This window comes from Aegilops tauschii, chromosome 3 (assembly GCF_002575655.3).
Source record: "Aegilops tauschii subsp. strangulata cultivar AL8/78 chromosome 3, Aet v6.0, whole genome shotgun sequence".
Taxonomy (NCBI): domain Eukaryota; kingdom Viridiplantae; phylum Streptophyta; class Magnoliopsida; order Poales; family Poaceae; genus Aegilops; species Aegilops tauschii.
Genome location: NC_053037.3, coordinates 224,354,075 through 224,373,455, shown reverse-complemented (window position 1 = coordinate 224,373,455; position 19,381 = coordinate 224,354,075). Strand labels below are relative to the sequence as shown.

The 19,381-nt window shown below is 44.5% G+C and overlaps 1 protein-coding gene across 2 annotated transcripts; it reads right to left on the bottom strand.

Moving 5' to 3' along the window:
* Positions 1-2,742: 2,742 nt before the first annotated feature.
* On the bottom strand, positions 2,743-18,715 carry LOC109777124 (AMSH-like ubiquitin thioesterase 3). 2 transcript variants are annotated; one of them, XM_020335770.4, is made up of 15 exons: positions 18,444-18,715; positions 18,144-18,208; positions 17,963-18,050; positions 17,648-17,812; positions 17,433-17,527; positions 10,780-10,885; positions 10,637-10,683; positions 10,291-10,377; positions 9,711-10,038; positions 9,510-9,599; positions 9,374-9,436; positions 9,228-9,302; positions 8,067-8,129; positions 7,015-7,067; positions 2,743-3,371 (listed from the first exon to the last, which is right to left on the bottom strand). In XM_020335770.4, exons 1-15 carry the CDS (start codon positions 18,564-18,566, stop codon positions 3,191-3,193), a joined length of 1,629 nt encoding a protein of 542 aa, XP_020191359.1. In that variant the 5' UTR covers positions 18,567-18,715; the 3' UTR covers positions 2,743-3,190. The 2 variants fall into 2 exon arrangements, with proteins under 2 accessions (XP_020191359.1, XP_020191360.1); XM_020335771.3 differs by lacking the exon at positions 10,291-10,377.
* Between the last annotated feature and the right edge of the window lie 666 nt (positions 18,716-19,381).

The following is a 19,381-nucleotide window of genomic DNA, read 5'->3' as shown; positions in this document are numbered from 1 at the left end:
GAAGTTTATAGCATTTCCTGGAATTTCCTGGTTATTTTAAGATAAACTAAATCCAGAAAATGAATTACTACATCAGCTCTGCCTCAGGGTGACGTCAACAGTCAACAGGGGCGGTCCAGGTTAAACCTGATCGATGGGACCCGCATGTCAGTGACTAACCTAACTAACGGTGTTAATTAGCACTAATTAGATCCTAATTCAGGGATTAGTCAGGGGTTGGCCCCACATGTCAGTGACCCACGGGAGGTCAAACCTGAGTCAACCAGGGTTAAACTAGCCGGAGTTAACCCGTTGCTCGTCACCGGCGAAGCCAGAGACAACGGTGGGCGTCGGGTTTCGTCCTCTGGCGACCAAAAGGATAGTGGAGGGCATCTACGCGTAGATGGTGCTCGGTTGTACCCATTGGTGCATGCAGGAGGGGCTGAGGTCAACTGAGCTCGCCAGAATCAAGCTCGCGGCGGTTGTCAAAGTTCGGGCAACGACGCTACGATGCACGGGAGGACCATCTGATGCGTGTGATGGGCTCCTGGAGCGTACTGAGCACGTCTATGTGCTCTGCTGGGAGCCTTGCTAGCTTTAGCCACGGCTACGCCATGGTCAGCGGCGAGAAGCTCTCGGGCGCGGTGGGAATAGGAGCTAGAGGCCGAAATCGAGAGGGGAAACAGGGGTAACGGGAAGAGGAGCTCACAACAAAGCGAATGAGCAGATCAGTGCGCTCGGGGACGGTCTGAGTGCTACGATCGACAGTGAGGTTGCCGGCGGCCGGAGATTGAAGATGAGGTCGGGCACGACGCTATAGGGCTCCTGTGGTCGCGTGTGTCGGCGTGTAGCTCCATGGCGTCATGGCAGAGCTCGTGGTCACACTGGTTGGGCGAGTGGTGGCCTGTAGCCATGGCTATGGTGACTGCGTGCTCTCGGGTGCTCACGGGGAAGAGAGGAAGAGAGAGCAGAGGAGGGCTAGCGGGAGGGAGAGCATGATTCAGACGACTCTCGGGTCACGTGGTGTCTTCAGGGGAGGCTAGCAAGCAGGCAGAGAGGAGGTGGAAAGGCGTGTGGCTACGCGTGGCGAGCATGTGTGCGTCCTTCTGTCCGAGGAGGAAGACGACAGGAGGAGACTATGGTGGGTTGGGCCTTTGCTATAGTAGCGGCCGCAGGTAAGGCTCTGTGTCTCTTTTCTATTTCTGTTTTTCTGTTTTGATTTAATTCTTTTGCCATTGTTTCAAAATCAAAATGATTTCAAACTAGTGCGAAAAATATTTTTATGTTGCTCATTGGACATTTCGCACACAGTGCTTTGGGAAATATATTCTATATGTATATGAATATAACTCCAAATACAAATGCAATAGTGATTTAAATTCAAATCCCAAAATAATCCTTTAAAATGTTCCTAAATTTTGGTTGGGCTTATAACAATTGCCAAAATTCTCAGAATATTAAAAAGGACATCTAGAAAATTTTGAATGCATTTTCAGGGTTCTTTGCCCTTTTATTTAAATTATTGAGCCTTCCAAATATTCCTCAATTCAAATTTTCTTGAATTTAACATGATGCATGATGCTTACTGATGTAACTAATTACAAGCATTATTCTAGGGTTGTGACAGGCCCACATGTGAGAAATGAGCGGTGTAAAAAAATGGCACATTAGCCAAGATTCGAACTAGTGATCCACCTCTAATAGACACAGGTACCTAGCAAGTGGAGCTAGTTAACAATCATGATGAATATGCGACGCGAAATCTTTAGAACTAGCTATATCAGCAGTTCAAATATTTTCCTTTTTTCAAACATTTCATGAAAATTCTGAATACTTTTTTCAAAATTTTGAACATAATTTTAAAAACCACAAACAAGTTTTGGAAAAATTGTGACCAATTTTTGGAATCTTACTTATGCTATTATGTTGGCATAGGTTACATTGTGTGTATACCCCCACAATATTCAACAGGTCCGACTCCGACTCCGACACTACATGTATCCTACCCACACTAAAACACCAAGTCCACACGTAACAGAACTTGTACACAATATTCAACAGAAACTCAACATCCCATTTGTGAAAATCATATTCTTGTTGTTCAACAAGTACAACATCCATCTTGAGTTTGTTTACACTCTTACCATACATACTTCCATTTGTTCATGTAAGGCTATGAGATGAAACATAGAAATAGAACATATCGTTTTCTTGAGCTTGATGTGTTTTCTTGTCAATCTAGATGCTTAAATTGTTGTTCTTGATGGCCGTACTTTTATGAGTATAATGTCTATATTTATGACTTGTCCTGGTTTGAGTTTATATACCAGTATATATTTTCTTGGAGAAAATGCTGAACCAAAATGACCTTACATAGCTAAAAAAATCCTTTTCAGGTTGCCTTTTCGTCTGATGGTATGATTTCACGAGTCCATGAAGGAGCAAAAAACTTTCTGAAATTTTTTGTGCCCAACTTTGATTATGTCATGCCGGTGAGAAAAGAGAATTATGCCACAATATTTTATAATTTAAACTGTTGACTTTGAGCACTGTGACTAATTGAATTATGTTCTAACGGATGATTGCAATTATGAGATTATTCTTGGCTGACGTTTTGGCACTGTTATAAATATGATTGTGCAATTTGTTTGGAAGTGCTTCTGTATTGCAGATGCACAATCTTCTGCAGCTTGTTGGAGGTTTGCAAAGTGCTTCTTATCTGATCGAATACCCTTGTATTGCAACCGGGGAGCCAAGTGCATATTACAACCGGAAAGAAAATGCAACAGTTAAACATGAATTTGTTGTAAAAATTTACAGAGGTGGCAAAATTCCAGCATTACAAACGTGAAATTAATATTACAAAACGGGCATAATAAAAACTAACTTTTTTTAGATAGCGATCAACTTATTTTGGAATGGAGTAAAACATATGATGCTTTTACAATTAACCTTGCATAAAATGAGATTGACCATTACTTTCATCTCATCTCAAAAGCGTATATCCCCAGAGGTAAAGGGGGTGAATTACGCCACAAATCCTCAATTTCCCCGGATGTACCAATGATATCTCTATACACACAATAGTTATGTACAATCACTTAAATCAGTAACCGCATTTCTTCAGCGCACTAGAGAAATCAAGGCAGACAATTTGCTCAACAGCCGCAAGTACAGCCGCCAAACTATGACAGAATGAAACTGATACCTCTCACTGTTCTCGGAGGTCAATCATATCAAACTTTGTATCAGCATTCATGTACACGTGGGAGCAATGCTCGTAGATTGGTGAGCCATCCAGAGTGGCTTTATGTGGATGGAATCCTCTCTCCGGGCAATCATGGATCACACCAATACCACCCGGATCCGTTAGATGAAATATACCATGTTTTCTGTTCAAAACAAAAAGCATATAAACAAGATCATATATCATATTATTAAGATCAGGGAGACAAAAGGATAGCACAACGTAGAGAAATAATCCTCAATAAGATAGCAAGCAGCCAAGCAAAAGTCTATCGATTTGGGTTCGGTAAACAGAGCAAATATATAGGCTAAAGCATTCGTATAATTATGGATAATAAGATTTCAGATCGAGATAAGAGTGAAGGATGCACATTTTTATGAACGTGAAGAGAAAATTATACTGGATTTCCCACTTCCCTTAAAAAATTAATTTACATTCAGCGCTCCCAACAGTTTTCTCCATCTGCATAAATCTTCTAAATCACCATTTGCTCCTTACTGACCTAGCCTGAAATCCTGAAATGGAGATGTGCAGGCAGTGGAAGTTGCCAACATGGACCAAATAGAAAAGTAAAACAATTGGGAAGCCTCAATTCTCCACACATGTGCACGACAGAAGATGCTGAAGTGGCTTACATCATGGTCAGGGCCGGCAACCGGGTTACTCCAACCAAGATTATTTGGGGATTTCTAAGGGGGGGTAGAGGCAATTCTGATGCTCGAAAACGTGAAACTCTGACACACCCACAATCGATGCCAGAGCCATGTCATGACGGCAGTAATTTCCATTGAGGATTCAAGTGTAAGAGATCTGGAAAGTGTTGTGCTATTCAACGGCAGACGGACTGGAGAAAAAGATAGGAAAGAGGAAGGGAAAGAGATTTGGCATATGGTGGCTCCTTGAGTCCTTGGTGTTCTGATGCAACACGCAAGACTTGGCTTGCTTGGTGGCAAAACCCTTCTTCATTATATGCCAATTATGCTTAGGTTTTAGTCTGACATGCTCCCTAAAGTTCGAATCCATGACACCTCGGACTGAGTGTGTATTCACTTTTGCAGCCATGTCAGACCTATAATAATAAACCAGCTGGGCACCATGTCATCAAAGCTTGTTAGCTAATGATCTTTGGAGTTGCAGAGTTCAAGCAGAGTGGAATGTAACTAGAAATTTTGAGGAGGCCAGCAAGAAAGTTGCATAAAACTTTAGAAAACTCTAATTTCGTTTCCTCATTGGTGAATATTGGCAAATACTACATAATTCGGTAGTCGGTAGTAACACATGAAAACTGAACTACTTGGTACAAATCAGAGGCCAAATGTATGCATAATTCGACCTGCAAGAACAACAAAGCCTTTAGTCCCAAACAAGTTGGGGTAGGCCTGAGCTGAAACTCATAAGATCTTGAACCAACTCATGGTTTTGGCACGTGGATAGCTAACTTCCACGCACCCCTGTGCATGGCTAGTTCTTTGGTGATATTCCAGTCCTTCAGATCTCTCTTTAAGGACTCCTCCCATTTCGAGTTTGGTCTACCCCGACCTCTCTTGACATTATCAGCACACTTTAACCGTCCGCTATGCATTGGAGGTTCTGGAGGCTGCGTTGTATATGCCCAAACCATCTCAGACAATGTTAAACAAGCTTCTCTTCAATCGGTGCTACCCCAACTCTATCACTTATATCATCATTCCGGACCTGATCTTTTCTTGTGTGGCCACACATCCATCTCACCATGCGTATTTCCGCTACACCCAACTGTTGAATATGTCGCCCTTTAGTCGGCCAACACTCAGCACCATACAATATTGCGGGTCGAATCGCCGGTGTAACGCCCCTGAGACATCAACCTGTTTCCGGCCGTTACGCCTAGCGGGATCTAGGCTGGCCCCAAAGACAAACACTAGACTTTTCTGCGCCCTTTGTCCTCACTCATGCACACCCGAGACCAACTTCCCAGTCAAACACCCATGCTCAAATCGCTCCAAGCCAAGCACGCTTAACTTTGGAGTTCTTTCTGAATGAGCTACCGAAAAAGAAGGAATTCCTTGTTGATATTAGTCTATCATTCCTATTAAGCCAGGATCTCACATACACTCCCACTCAAAGGAACCGACGTCCTCATCGGACCATTAGGAACGTTCTCTCTTGGCACGCGCAACTGCGTCCAATCCGGCACATGTGCCAAGCCGTGTGCCCCAACGGGCCACGCGCACATGCCCGTGTAACCGCAAGGGTCGGCTCTGATACCAAGCCACATCCACTGGTTCCTAGCCATTACACCTGGGCGGGATCTAGACTGGCCTCACAGGCCAACAGTAGTCTTTTTTGCGCACTTTGTCCTCACTCATGCACACCCGAGACCAACTTCCCAATCGATCGTCCATCCTCAAATCGCTCCAAACCAAGCCGCTTAACTTTGGAGTTCTTTCTAAATGGGCTCCCGAAAAAGAAGAAATTCCTTGTTGATATGAGTAGTCTATCATTCCTATTAAGCCAGGATCTCACAACCGCCCTATAGAAATGAGAACTAAGAGCGTCTTCAGCAGCCAGTCAATATGGTGGGCACCAGCCAAAATAGCACACAGGAGGTAAAAACGCTCTCCAGCAGAAAGTCTATCGCATAACGTTGTCCAAAAATCATGGTAGATCTTCCCAACTTGGACGATCCCTCCACATCACCCAAATCGCAACTGCCTCTCCCAAACCCTTCCTCCTACCACCTTCCGGAGTAGCAGAGGGTATTTTTTTTTCAAGAGAGTGTGATGTTGGATGTAGTGGTGGATCCGGCGCAGCCACACACTATGGTTCTGGATCAGGCCACTACCGAGCGCCATCGTTGTGGATCCATCCAGAGGTGGAGCAGGACGCGATGGGGGGAGGATGCCGGCGGCTCAGGGTGCGGTGGAGTGGAAGAGGATGGAAAGGGAGGAAGCCGGCAGCAGGGGGAAGGAGCCGCAGAGGCGGTGCTGCAGGCGGCGGCTCGGATCGCAGTGGACAGGGCTGGGGGTGTCCATGGCCGCGGCCGGTGGCGGCAACATTTGTGGCGGCAGCAGCAGTAGGAAGGGGAATAGGTAGAGGAAGTCATGGGGGTCTCATAGGCGCTGACGACAGTGAAGGAGACGGACAGGAGTGGCAGGCGTGACAGGCGTCATTACTTTTTTTTAGTGAAAAGCATCACTCTGTTAGGGAAGAGAGAGCTGTACAGGAGAGTCTGAAGAAGATGATTGTTTCGGAAAAGCTGAGAAGATAAGTTAAAAGGGGATGGGCTTGACTGATCAGTCTGCCTGCTTTTCTTCATTTCTCCTCTCTGTACAGCACACGTGCATGTGCTCTTTTGATTGATTAGCCTGATACATTTTGCTATCAACGCACACTAGAACATAGTATCAACTATGTAAATTAAAATGGTTGCACAGCATCAAGATGTTAACATCATGTTTGTATTTAATTAGCAGGAACTAAGTATGGTGGTGAAACGGTTGTTGCATTGGTAGTTATAAAATATTATTGAAATATAGGAGAGAATATAGAGGATGTGAATATAAACTATCTGCTGGAGAGCTGTGAGATATACATGAGGAATCCTTTTAAACTACTATAATCTACATGGGGATATATATAGACTATCAAATTTAGAGCATCTACTAGAGATGCTCTAAACACCCTAAAGTTCACCACAAGCCAATGCTAGTCCATATGATTTTGATTAGCAACAGTCAAAAAAAAGAGTGAAAGACTGACCGCAAAACTGGATGTTGACAGAACATACGAAACAATTAAATACTTACTTTCTTGTGTCAGTAGGTGCCATAACTATTGCAATTGCCTCAGGTAGCATGACCTGTTGATACAATAATGTCAAACACATTTGCTCAAATGAATTGTAGAAAATCATGATGCAGAGTACACTATATGATTTGTGGTTGTATATACTACTCCCTCTGTCCCATAATATAAGAACGTTTTTGACACTAGTGTAGTGTTAAAAACGTTCTTATATTTTGGGACAGAGGGAGTATATGTTTGTATACTATATTTAATAGTATATGCCAAAGTGAGTTATCTGAAAAAATTACAAGTGGGCCCATAATTTTCATTATATTTGTGAAATACGTACATATTTGTATGTAAAAAGGAGTATGCCCAAAATATGGCACATGCTACCTAAAAAGTACTCCCTCTGTACATAAATATAAGACGTTTTAGAGAGTTGTGTCAAGTCTCTAAAACGCCTTATATTTATGCATAGAGGGAGTAGTATACATACTACCTAAACATTCTTATATACTACATACGAGTATATGCACTCCGGTTTGATAGATACTACCTAGAACGTACGAAATACAAGTGAGAGTAACTACAACTGGAAACATTTATTCTACCGAAGTTAAGAGGGGTCAAGCATCTTTGGATACACAAAGTTAAGAGGGGTCAAGCATCTTTGGATACACAAAGTTAAGAGGGGTCAAAAACAAACAGAAGGAATTGTCTTGTGGACACGGGGGAAAAGTAGGCATCCGAATACATGATACAAATGAAACAATAGGATAAGCAAGATTAACAAATGAAACAAATATCATTTTAAATATTGATCTAAAAATATGCTTGCAAATATGCATTCCAGATTTTTCATATTGTATAGCATCTCATCAATAAGTAGAGTTACAGAATCTTGATATACAATTAATTTCTTCATGTTTTCATTATCTAAATCCATACGATTGTACTGTGACACAAATGACGTCATCGAGTGTTGAGGGCAACAACAAAAATACTACTAATGGAACTGCCCACCAAATAAGTGGTAATGGTACTGAGAGGTCCAGTCTGCCAACATTACCTGGTACGAATAATGATTATGGAGGTCAATAGAGGACAGGAAACAGGACTGCGTTGGATGTGTCTGGAAAGGAAAGCAGACAATTAGTGACGAAAGCAACCTTTTTTATGACAACAGAAGCGAGCAGTCAGCCAGTCAACAAATAAATAATATCCCCAAGTACCAAACTATGGCTAGGTATGGAGTACCGTACTTATGCAGTTATGCCTACTTCTGTAACACTTACTTTTTTGAGGATTACTTCTGTAACACTTGGTATGATAACACGTATTGCCATATGGCATCTACTTATTACCATTTGGTAGAATCCAGATGGCTAATACTAAAACAGCAATGTGTTACCACATCCATCTTTCAAACAAATATTGCATGAGATACAACTGAGAGTGCCATGAATCTCCTTGAACCAATATTAAATAGGAATTTACACATTTTCAACAACACAGATTTTGTTGATGTTACATTCTATCAAGTCCATGATTCGGTAACATGGCCTAGTGCAAAAACATAACACAAAGGGCAGCCCTGTGCATGTAGCTCCCGCTTGCGCAGGGTCCGGGGAAGGGTCCGGCCACTTTGGGTCTATAATACGCAGCCTTTCCCTACATTCCTGCAAGAGGCTGTTTCCAGGACTCGAACCCGTGACCTCATGGTCACAAGGCAACAGCTTTACCGCTGCAAAAACATAACACAACATTGCAAGAAAGCAATACATACAGATCTAGTTGCAAAACCATGATTTCACCTATCAACTATGGAAGATGCCATTGTGGCACCGCACCACCTTCCATTGTGTATGGGAAGTGCATGAAGCATTGTCCACAATTAGGCAACATGGATCTAAATCATGTAATACACGTAATTACATGGACAAATGTCGATTTCAAGGTGACAATTGTAAGCATATCAGCGAGATTCTCAAAATAAAAGTGGCACGCCAATTCAAGCAAAAGGGTTTGATAGCATAGTATCCAGCTTTGTAACAACAAAGGTTTTAAACAGAGTTTCTTCAGTTATGAGTTATTGAAGCCAGAGAACTAAAGAAAACGTATTAATTGATATATCTTTAAATATATTGTTAACAGATTACATATACCTTATTGGCTTGAGCAAACAACAAACAGCATCAATGGTGCATAAGATACTTTAAACTGAACTTACATGAATCCAACCAAGGGTGAATAGTGAGCCCTTGTCCTGAACTTCAAATAGTTCTTCTTCATTTGTAGCTTCACACTGTCAAAAAAGAAAGCTATGTATTAATACAGTAAACAACCTAGTCTACGAAAGATACAAGAACAACTTACCGAATCAGATGTAGATTTCTGCTTTGGAATTATTAAGGTTGTAATATGAAAAGTTCTCTTTTTCTACATGAAAAATACAATGTGATGTCAGTAGTCGAGCAAAATAACTGTTCTCATTCCGGAATAACATACATACCAGGGTACCAGCAAGAACCCCACAAGTTTCTAAACTTCTTTTAGTGTTCGCCTCAGCAACCCTTAGAAAACACTCCATCAACTTCACCGGCTAACAAAGTTGAAAACATCAGTCAAGATAACTGTGTAGGAATACATAAGTTACAAACAAATACAGAGCAATATATCATTTCAAATGGAATCGGGTGTAATTTGAACTTACAACATGCAAGTTATGATAACGACCGGTTTCTGATATAGCAAGTCCTTGTGTTGGATCAGCAACTCTTGATGGAGAAATTGGGGGTGCGCGATCAGGATGTACTTCTGCCAGGACTGGCGGGGGTGAAGGCTGTCTGATATTCAACTGGGACAATTCTCCCTCCAGACTGGCAGAAGGTGTAGAGGTGCATTCTTCTGCTGGTGCAGACCATCGACCATCATCAAGAGATAGAACAGATTGCATATCATCGTTATCTTTTGTAGTGCTATCGGGATATGTGGTACTGGGACCATGCAGACCATCTTGGTTCAACATAGCCGGCACTAGACTGCAGAAGCAACAGAGTGATAATGTCACACTGAGCATAGACTAATTTCCATATAAACTATACATATGTTTGGTTCACTCTTCTAATTTCTCTTCTACTCAAATCTTGTATTAGCTTCATTGAAATTGTCTAGTCAAATCCCGCTTTCTCTCTAAATCTAGCCCATACAATTAAAACAATTTGGAGGCAATGAGATAGTTAAATTATTTATGTTTGTTCGGTGGATTCCACTCAAAATAGTTCAATGCATACATGAATCTCAATAGGCTTCCAGGTCCCAAACAGAGTAGAAAGACCAATGAGGCCCTGTTTGGATCGTCGTGTTCTTTTGAAATACACCTGTAAAGAATACGGGTCTCAGCTCATCGTTTTATTTCCGTTCAAGATTTGCTAAGCAGCCAGTAAGATACAGGTGTAAAATATACACCTCCGTATTTGATTACAACCAATCCAAGCGCGGCCTTAGGGCGTCTTTCAAAAAAAGAAAGAGCACACCATTTTTAAAACTGAAAGAAACTTTGCGCAAGGTAAGAAAAAATGAGACAGAAAAACAGGATTTGTATTAGAGATATTATGCTGAAACTATCTCAAATCTCACCTTGTCATATCACTTTGTGTAAATTCAAGATTGCATGGATATCGGACCTGCATTAAGCAGAAATAAATTTGTAAGATAATGGTTGCCCATGATCAAATTCTCATGCAAACATGTTGGGGGAAATGTAACGAAAGCAAACATGCCTTAACTGCAGCAACAGGCCCATTCCATTGTCCATGAAGCCCATTAGGCCCTAATATTGAATGTCTAGCCAGTGTCTCTTCTTTTGGAAAAGGCAGATTTACAAATCTGAATAATTTAGCCAGAAAGTGAAAAGAGTCTAGCTTAGTACACCGATAAAAAGTATTCCAACAACAAATCTATAACACTAATGATTGCGGATGTCAGGCAAAGTAATGGAATTTTTGGTCTAAAAAAAGCGCATCGTATAAAGGAGCAAACAGAGACTATGAAAATATCAAGTCACATGCATGCAACTAGAAGAGAAGCAGCAATTCATCCTTTCAGTCCCAAACAAATTGGGGTAGGCTAGAGTTGGAACCTATAAGATCTCGAAACTTAGTCATAGTTCTGGCACGTGGATATTTCAGTCCTTCAGGTCTCTCTTTACGGACTCCTCCCATGTCAAGTTTGGTCTACCCCGATCTCTCTTGACATTATCAGCATGCTTTAATCTTCTGCTATGCGTCAGCATTTCTGGAGGAATGATGTTGGCTCTTCACATTCAACCTTTTGCCCCTTGCTAGAGGAATGATGTTTCTCACAACTCCGAAATGCGTACAGTGTAGAATGACCAATCACCAGAAACAATTAATGTGGTGCCAAACTTCAAATATCCACTTATACAACTGTAGGACAGCCAGACAAATTGATAAACACGACTAAACTCTGCCATGAAAAAACTATGTTCTTGTATTAAAAAGAACTCATAAACCAGAGCTAGATCTCTGAAATCTCCTAATTCAACCCACTAGTCAGAGAAAGACTGATAATTGACATGACTCAAATGCAGGAAAGCATGCGGTCCCATAATTAAGTTAGGACCCTGATAAGTGCCAAACGTGTGGCACGAACACATGGCAACTCCGAACATTTTTTATGGCAAGTTTAGTGACGCGAGGATGGCAACTTTCTTTTCGGATGGCAAGTTTCAGTTTTTTTTAAGTTTTTTTCCGGATGGCAACTTTAGTTGTAAAAACATCAGGGCCGGAGTGCTTCGTGCCACACGTGTGGCACTTATCATCTGGGTTAAGTTACTGTGTTGCTTATGAAGTGTACCCTTTAAACCTAACTTTTTGGCTTAAGAAATTGATCAAGTTACCGGAGTGGTTTAAGTTAGCTATCAAACATGTCAACTAGCCTTCCTCAATATAAGTCATGTACCCCTTTGTATTTATCCCGTTGTATAAAGGGTTTCCTGCATATGTTCCACACCTGTACATGTATATATATCGGCCTATGGCCTCATGGGAATAAGTTGCATATTCCTATCATGGTATTAGAGCTAGGTCAATTTTATAGCACGCGCAACTCGTGCTGTTGGTCCACCTCCGTCGCGACGCCTCCATCCTTGGCTGCGCTGACTCTCCGTGGTGGCCAAATCCTCAGGCTGCTACTGGTTTTCTCCCTCCCACCCCCGATCGAGACTTCTGCTATCGCGCAGATCGATCTGCTCGACCCGCCCTCGTCCGCCTCTGTCTCGTGAGGCCGCCACCGCCTGATAGCCGCCACCCCCGATCGAAGACTCCCGCCGTCACCCCTGATCGCTCGGCCTGATCGATTTCCCTGCCCAGATCGAGCAGAGAAGGTCCCGATCGAGACTCCCGCCTCTGCTTCCGATCGAGACTCCCGCCTTAGTCGCCACCTGTTTTGGTCATCGCTGCAGCGTTGGTGCTGGACGTGGTCTTCGCCCGCCTGGATTTGGTCTCCGCTGCTCGCCCACGTGGACTTGGTCTCCGCCTCTGCTAGCCGCGCGTGTGTGCTCGCTGTTCAGTTTTCCGTTTGCTACCGTTGAAAAAAAAAAGAGGTACTATGTCTACATCTACGGGCTATGTCGCAGTTCCTCGTTGTCCAATGGTTTTTGATGGCACTAACTACATCGAGTTCGTTGGCTTCATGCGCATTCACATGCGTGGCATCCGTCTCTGGGGTGTTCTTTCTGGCGAGGTCTGATGTCCGCCACGTCCGGTTCCTCCGGTGGCCCCTACTCCGCCGACTCCACCGGTTCTTCCTACGGATGCTAATCAGGCCGCCAAGGATGCGGCTAAGCTTGCTGATGAGGCTGCTGATCGTGCTTATGATGAGAGGGTTTTGGCTTATGAGGCTCTTCAGACGTATCATGGTGCTTTGTCTGTTTACACCCAGTGGCTTGATGATGATGCTCGTGCTGCAGCTGTTCTCACTGCTAGTGTTCTGCCTCAGTTTGCTTCTGAGTTTCTGGGTCTTCCTACTGTCTTTCAGATGTGGACCTGTCTTCGTCAGCGCTATGAGCCCTCTGGTGATGCCTTATACCTTTCTGTGGTTCGTCAGGAGCATGCTCTTCAGCAGGGTGACTCTACTGTTGATGACTTCTATGCACAGAGTTCTGCTATCTGGCGCCAGCTTGATTCTCTCCGCAGTGCTGGTTGTCGTACTTGCCCCTGTTGCCAGGCTGTCCAGGCCAATTTGGAGTTTCATCGCGTCTACGAGTTCCTGTCTCGGCTCCATAAGGAGTTTGAGCCCCGGCATGCTCAGTTGTTTGCTCGTGGCCGTATTTCTCTCATGGAGGCGCTTTCAGAGATTCGTGCTGAGGAGACTCGCTTACGTGGTGCTGGTTTGCTGGAGGTTCCCTCTGTGCTCGCTACTCGGGCTTCTTCCACTCCACCTGCTGCACCGACCCCTTCTCGCTCGAGTGCTCCGCCGCTCTTGCCCACTCCTTCTGGAGGCTCAGGTCACCCCCGTTCACATTGTGACTACTGCAACAATGATGGTCATATTGAGTCCCAGTGCTACACAAAGCGGAAACACCTGCGCAAGGCGCAATCATCATCCTCAGGGACTTCGTCATCTCCCTCGACAGCTTCAGCCATTGCTTTGACTGAGCAGGATATTCTGAGACTTAAGCATTTGCTCGTGGCTTCAGGTTCTTCCTCGACGGGTACTGCTGGTTCTGTGACTGATGCTTTCCGCACTGAGCAACCGCCCTCTACACAGTCAGGTACATCCCCATGGGTTCTGGACTCTGGAGCTTCTTTTCATATGTCTTCTCATTCTTCCACTTTGTCCTCTCTTCGATCGCTGGATTCTCCTGTTCATGTCTTCACTGCTGATGGTACTCCACTTTCTGTTGCTAGTAGAGGCAATCTTTCCACTCCTCCTTATTCTGTTCCTGATGTTGCTCATGTTCCTCGACTTACCATGAATCTGTTTTCTGCTGGTCAACTTACTAATTCTGGTTGTCGTGTCATCCTTGACGTTGACTCTTGTTCTGTCCAGGACCGTCACACGCACACTTTGGTTGGGGCTGGCCCTCACCGCCGTGATTCTCAGGGTCTTCGGGAGTTGGACTGGCTTCATGTTCCTTCCGCTGCCACCACCATCGCCAGTTCCTCCGCTTCTGTCACCTCCGTTACTGGTTCCTTCAAGCAGTGGCATCATCGACTTGGTCATCTGTGTGGTTCTCGGTTGTCGTCTTTAGTTCGTCGAGGTCTTCTGGGGTCTGTCTCAGGAGATGTCTCTTTAGAGTGTCAGGGTTGTCGTCTTGGCAAGCAGATTCAGTTACCATATTCACATAGTGAGTCAGTGTCTAAGCGTCCTTTCGATTTAGTCCATTCTGATGTATGGGGTCCGGCTCCTTTCGCTTCGAAAGGTGGTCATAAATACTATATTATTTTCATCGATGATTTCTCTCGTTACACATGGCTTTATTTCATGACTTCTCGTAGTGAGGTGTTGTCTATTTATAAGCGTTTTGCTGCCATGGTTCATACTCAGTTCTCTTCACCCATTCGTGTTTTTCGTGCTGACTCCGCTGGCGAGTATATCTCTAAGATGTTGCGTGGTGTTCTTGCTGAGCAAGGAACTCTCTCTCAATTCTCTTGTCCTGGTGCTCATGCTCAGAATGGTGTGGCTGAGCGCAAGCATCGACATCTTCTTGAGACGGCTCGTGCATTGATGATTGCTGCCTCTCTCCCGCCTCATTTTTGGGCTGAGGCCGTCTCCACCTCCACCTATCTTATCAATATACAGCCTTCCGCTGCTCTACAGGGTGGTGTTCCTTTCGAGCGTCTTTTTGATCGTTCTCCCGATTATTCGATGCTTCGCTTGTTTGGTTGTGTTTGCTATGTTCTTCTTGCCCCTCGCGAACGCACCAAACTGACCGCTCAGTCTGTTGAGTGTGTCTTCTTAGGCTACAGTGATGAGCATAAGGGCTATCGTTGTTGGGATCCTATCGGTCGTCGGATGCGTATCTCTCGAGACGTGACTTTTGATGAGTCTCGTCCCTTCTACCCACGCCCATCTTCCTCGATTTTTTCAGTGGAGGATCTCTTTCCTCACTTTTCCTGACTCACCTATCACCCCCGTCGCGCCTGTGCCTATTCGTTCCACTCCCTCTGCTTCTCCACCTCTAGTCGATTTGCAGCCACCATCTTCTCCGGTCTCCTCGCCTAGCATGTCACCGGATTCTACACCTTCATCTCCGGTGACTTCTTTGTCGTCACCCCCCGATTCTACCTTGGCGATTCCTCCTTCTATTGTTCCATCTTTTCCTCAGCATTACACTCGTCGTTCACGACCTGTGGATGCCTCATTGGATGAGTCGTCCTCTTCCTCTCAGCCTACTTATGGCTTGCGTTCTCGTCCTCGTCCGCCTGTTGATCGCTTTGGATTTCCCACCGTTGGTGCTGCTGTTCTTGAGCCGACTTCTTATCGTCAGGCTGTTGTTCATCCTGAATGGCAGTTTGCGATGGCAGAGGAGATTGTTGCTCTTGAACGCACTGGTACCTGGGATCTTGTTTCTCTTCCTCCCGGAGTCCGTCCCATCACTTGTAAGTGGGTCTACAAGGTTAAGACTCGCTCCGATGGTTCTCTTGAGCGTCACAAAGCTCGTCTTGTGGCTCGTGGTTTTCAGCAGGAGCATGGTCGTGATTATGACGAGACTTTTGCTCCTGTGGCCCATATGACCACTGTTCGTACACTTCTTGCCGTTGCCTCTGCATGCCACTGGTCTATATCTCAGCTTGATATTAAGAATGCCTTTCTTAATGGTGAGCTGCGTGAGGAGGTGTACATGCAGCCACCACCTGGGTATTCTGTTCCTGATGGCATGGTATGTCGTCTTCGTCGCTCTCTCTATGGCCTTAAGCAAGCCCCTCGCGCCTGGTTTGAGCGTTTTGCCTCTGTGGTCACTACTGCTGGTTTTTCAGCAAGTGCTCATGATCCAGCATTGTTTATTCACCTTTCTCCTCGTGGTCGGACTCTTCTTCTTCTCTATGTTGATGACATGATCATCACTGGGGATGACCCCGAGTATATTGCCTTTGTAAAGGCCCATCTTAGTGAGCAGTTTCTTATGTCTGATCTTGGACCTCTTCGCTACTTTCTTGGGATTGAAGTCTCTTCTACCTCTGATGGCTTTTTTATATCCCAGGAAAAGTATATCCAGGATCTTCTTGCTCGTGCTGCTCTTACTGACGAGCGCATTGTTGAGACTCCTATGGAGCTCAATGTTCACCTCCATGCTACTGATGGTGATCCTCTCCCTGACCCGACGCGTTATCGTCATCTCGTTGGCAGTCTTGTCTATCTAGCTGTCACTCGTCCGGACATCTCTTATCCGGTTCATATTCTGAGTCAGTTTGTCTCTGCTCCCACATCGGTTCACTATAGTCATCTCCTTCGTGTTCTCCGATATCTTCGGGGCACGATCTCTCACCGTCTATTCTTTCCTAGCTCCAGTTCTTTACAGCTTCAGGCCTATTCGGATGCTACGTGGGCTAGTGACCTTCTGATCGCCGTTCACTTTCTGCTTACTGTGTTTTTCTTGGCGGTTCTCTCATTGCTTGGAAGACGAAGAAACAGATTGCAGTTTCCCGTTCGAGTGCTGAGGCTGAGTTGCGAGCCATGGCTCTTTTGACGGCAGAGGTGACTTGGTTACGATGGTTACTTCAGGATTTTGGTGTTTCTGTCACTACACCGACTCTGCTCTTATCTGACAGTACTGGTGCTATTAGCATTGCGCGCGATCCTGTGAAGCATGAGCTCACCAAGCATATTGGTGTTGATGCTTTCTATGTGCGCGCTGGTGTGCAGGATCAGGTTATTGCTCTTCAGTATGTGCCTTCCGAGTTACGGTTGGCGGATTTCCTGACGAAGGCCCAGACTAGAGCACAACATGGCTTTTATCTCTCCAAACTCAGTGTTGTTCATCCACCATGAGTTTGAGGGGGGGTGTTAGAGTTATAATATAAGTCATGTACCCCTTTGTATTTATCCCGTTGTATAAGGGGTTTCCTGCATATGTTCCACACCTGTACATGTATATATATCGGCCTATGGCCTCATGGGAATATAAGTTGCATATTCCTATCACGTGCCACACGTGTGGCACTTATCATCTGGGTTAAGTTACTGTGTTGCTTATGAAGTGTACCCTTTAAACCTAACTTTTTGGCTTAAGAAATTGATCAAGTTACCGGAGTGGTTTAGGTTAGCTATCAAACATGTCAACTAGCCTTCCTCTTTCATAATTGGTGGACAACCGTTCAATCTGGAAATCACTCAGGCACTATTTTTACTTCAGCCAAATGAAACACAGCATATCATACACACAAATATGAACAGAAGATACACATACTGTTTGCGGATCTGCCTATCAGTTTGGATACTTGTCCATGATGCCACGTGATGCCTCCCATCTGGGTAGAATTTTTGCAATGAACCTACAAATGGCTGGAGAAGGAAAGGAATGAGAAAGAATAGCCAGAAAGAACACCTGGCAAACTGACAGTACATAACTCGTTTTCCACAAAATGATTGCAAACTACGAAATGTTGCACAATCCCATATTACTTGTGTGGAATATGTGGTTGGAGGATGCTTCTCCTTCCTTAAACTTGCAGCATGGGTTCCATTCAGACCATTAGCTTCTGGGCTACCCCTTCTGTTATGCTCAACGAGCTGCCGCTTCACAACTGGCTTCAGAGACTCAAGCTCATTGACAACATCAATGAGTGTCTACAACAAAACAGTCAATCAGACAAACAAAATTCTACATCATATATTATACATATAAGGCTCAAGATGTGCTATGTGATCATGAAAACTAATACTTTAAATGTTTGATAACATAAACACAGTAGTTACTGAGCTCGTAAGAGGAATTACAGAGGAGTTAGCGTTTCTGACGAACTCTGCTTCCCTCAACTTGAATACGGGGTAGTCACGGTGCTTGGGGATGGTCTCACACAGCAAGCTGCAGCCGGTCAGACGTCAGATGTTAACTGATCATCATCACCACAATAGTAAGAAGCGAATATCAGGATGAATCAATCAACGTTCAGCCAACCTCGTATATCTCAGGAGGATGACATACAGGTCGAGGATGTTCTTCTCATCTCGATATATCTTGGCCTGCGCACCACATAAAAGCACAACATTTTAGCACCGTCTGGAACAAAAACACGGTAGCACTGACGTTAATTACGTACTACAAACCAAATTCACCACACCGCGCGTTAACAGAACGAGAAAACTACCGCGAATTGCGAAAGAACAGCTAGAAGTTAAATTTCAGCCCCAAAAGGCCAGATCTATAGTGGCGGTAGGAATTCCGAGCGAGAGATTTCGAAGATGGTTAGGGTTTGACCTGGCGGAGGAGGGTGCCCGCGATGCGGAAGTAGTAGGGGAGGCTGATGCGGTGGTCGACGGCGATCGGCCGCGCGCAGGCCTCGATGCTGATGATGCCCTTGGCTGGCTGCGGTGGCCCCATGGCCTTCTCTGGTGAGCTCCTCTGCTCCTCCGGCGAGAAGTTCGCGACGAGAATTAGCGACGCGGGTTAGGAAAGGAGCGGCAGACTTCAGGAATTAGTCACACACTCGCATTCCGCGCGGCGAAGTAATCGTTCTTGCGGTTGTACCCTTCAGATTATGGAAATTGACGTGTTTTTATGTTACTTTTATTATTTTTTATGTTTGCTATACTGCCATGATTGAAGATAAATAGATCGAATCATTCAAAAAATAAATTCAAAGTATATATTCAGCAAAAGTAGTGTTGCAGTGTTTAATGTCTCTGGCCACTTACCCGCAAAAAAAATGTCTTTGGCCACTAGGGTTTTCTAGTCCTCCGACATCGCCGCCGTCCCGAGTCCCTTTATTCTGGCGCTTCGCCGCTCGGCTACCACCCGCTTCCCTCGTCTACCCTCCACTCCTTCTCGGGCTGATCTAGGGGACACCTCTGTGTGTCTTCCCGTCCTTGATTGTGAGTCGTCGGGGGCTAGGGTTTCAAGGGTTTTGATTGTTTGTGAGGCACGATCATGATGGGATTGCAGGAAAGATCGGGCAGTAGAGACATGAAACAGGAGGAGACCAGTAGGCTCATGGACATAGAGAAAATTAGGCCAAGGGTTGTAGGAATTCATAAAAGGGGAGAAACCGAGAAGTACCTAGTTAAATTTGAGTAACTATCAGTTAAATTGGAGGTGTGCGGAGTGTGTTTCGAGAGAGCATGATGAAACCAAGTTTGAATGGGATTCATTTATTCTTGCATCAAGGACAGGTAGAGGAGGAGGTCGTTGATACACCT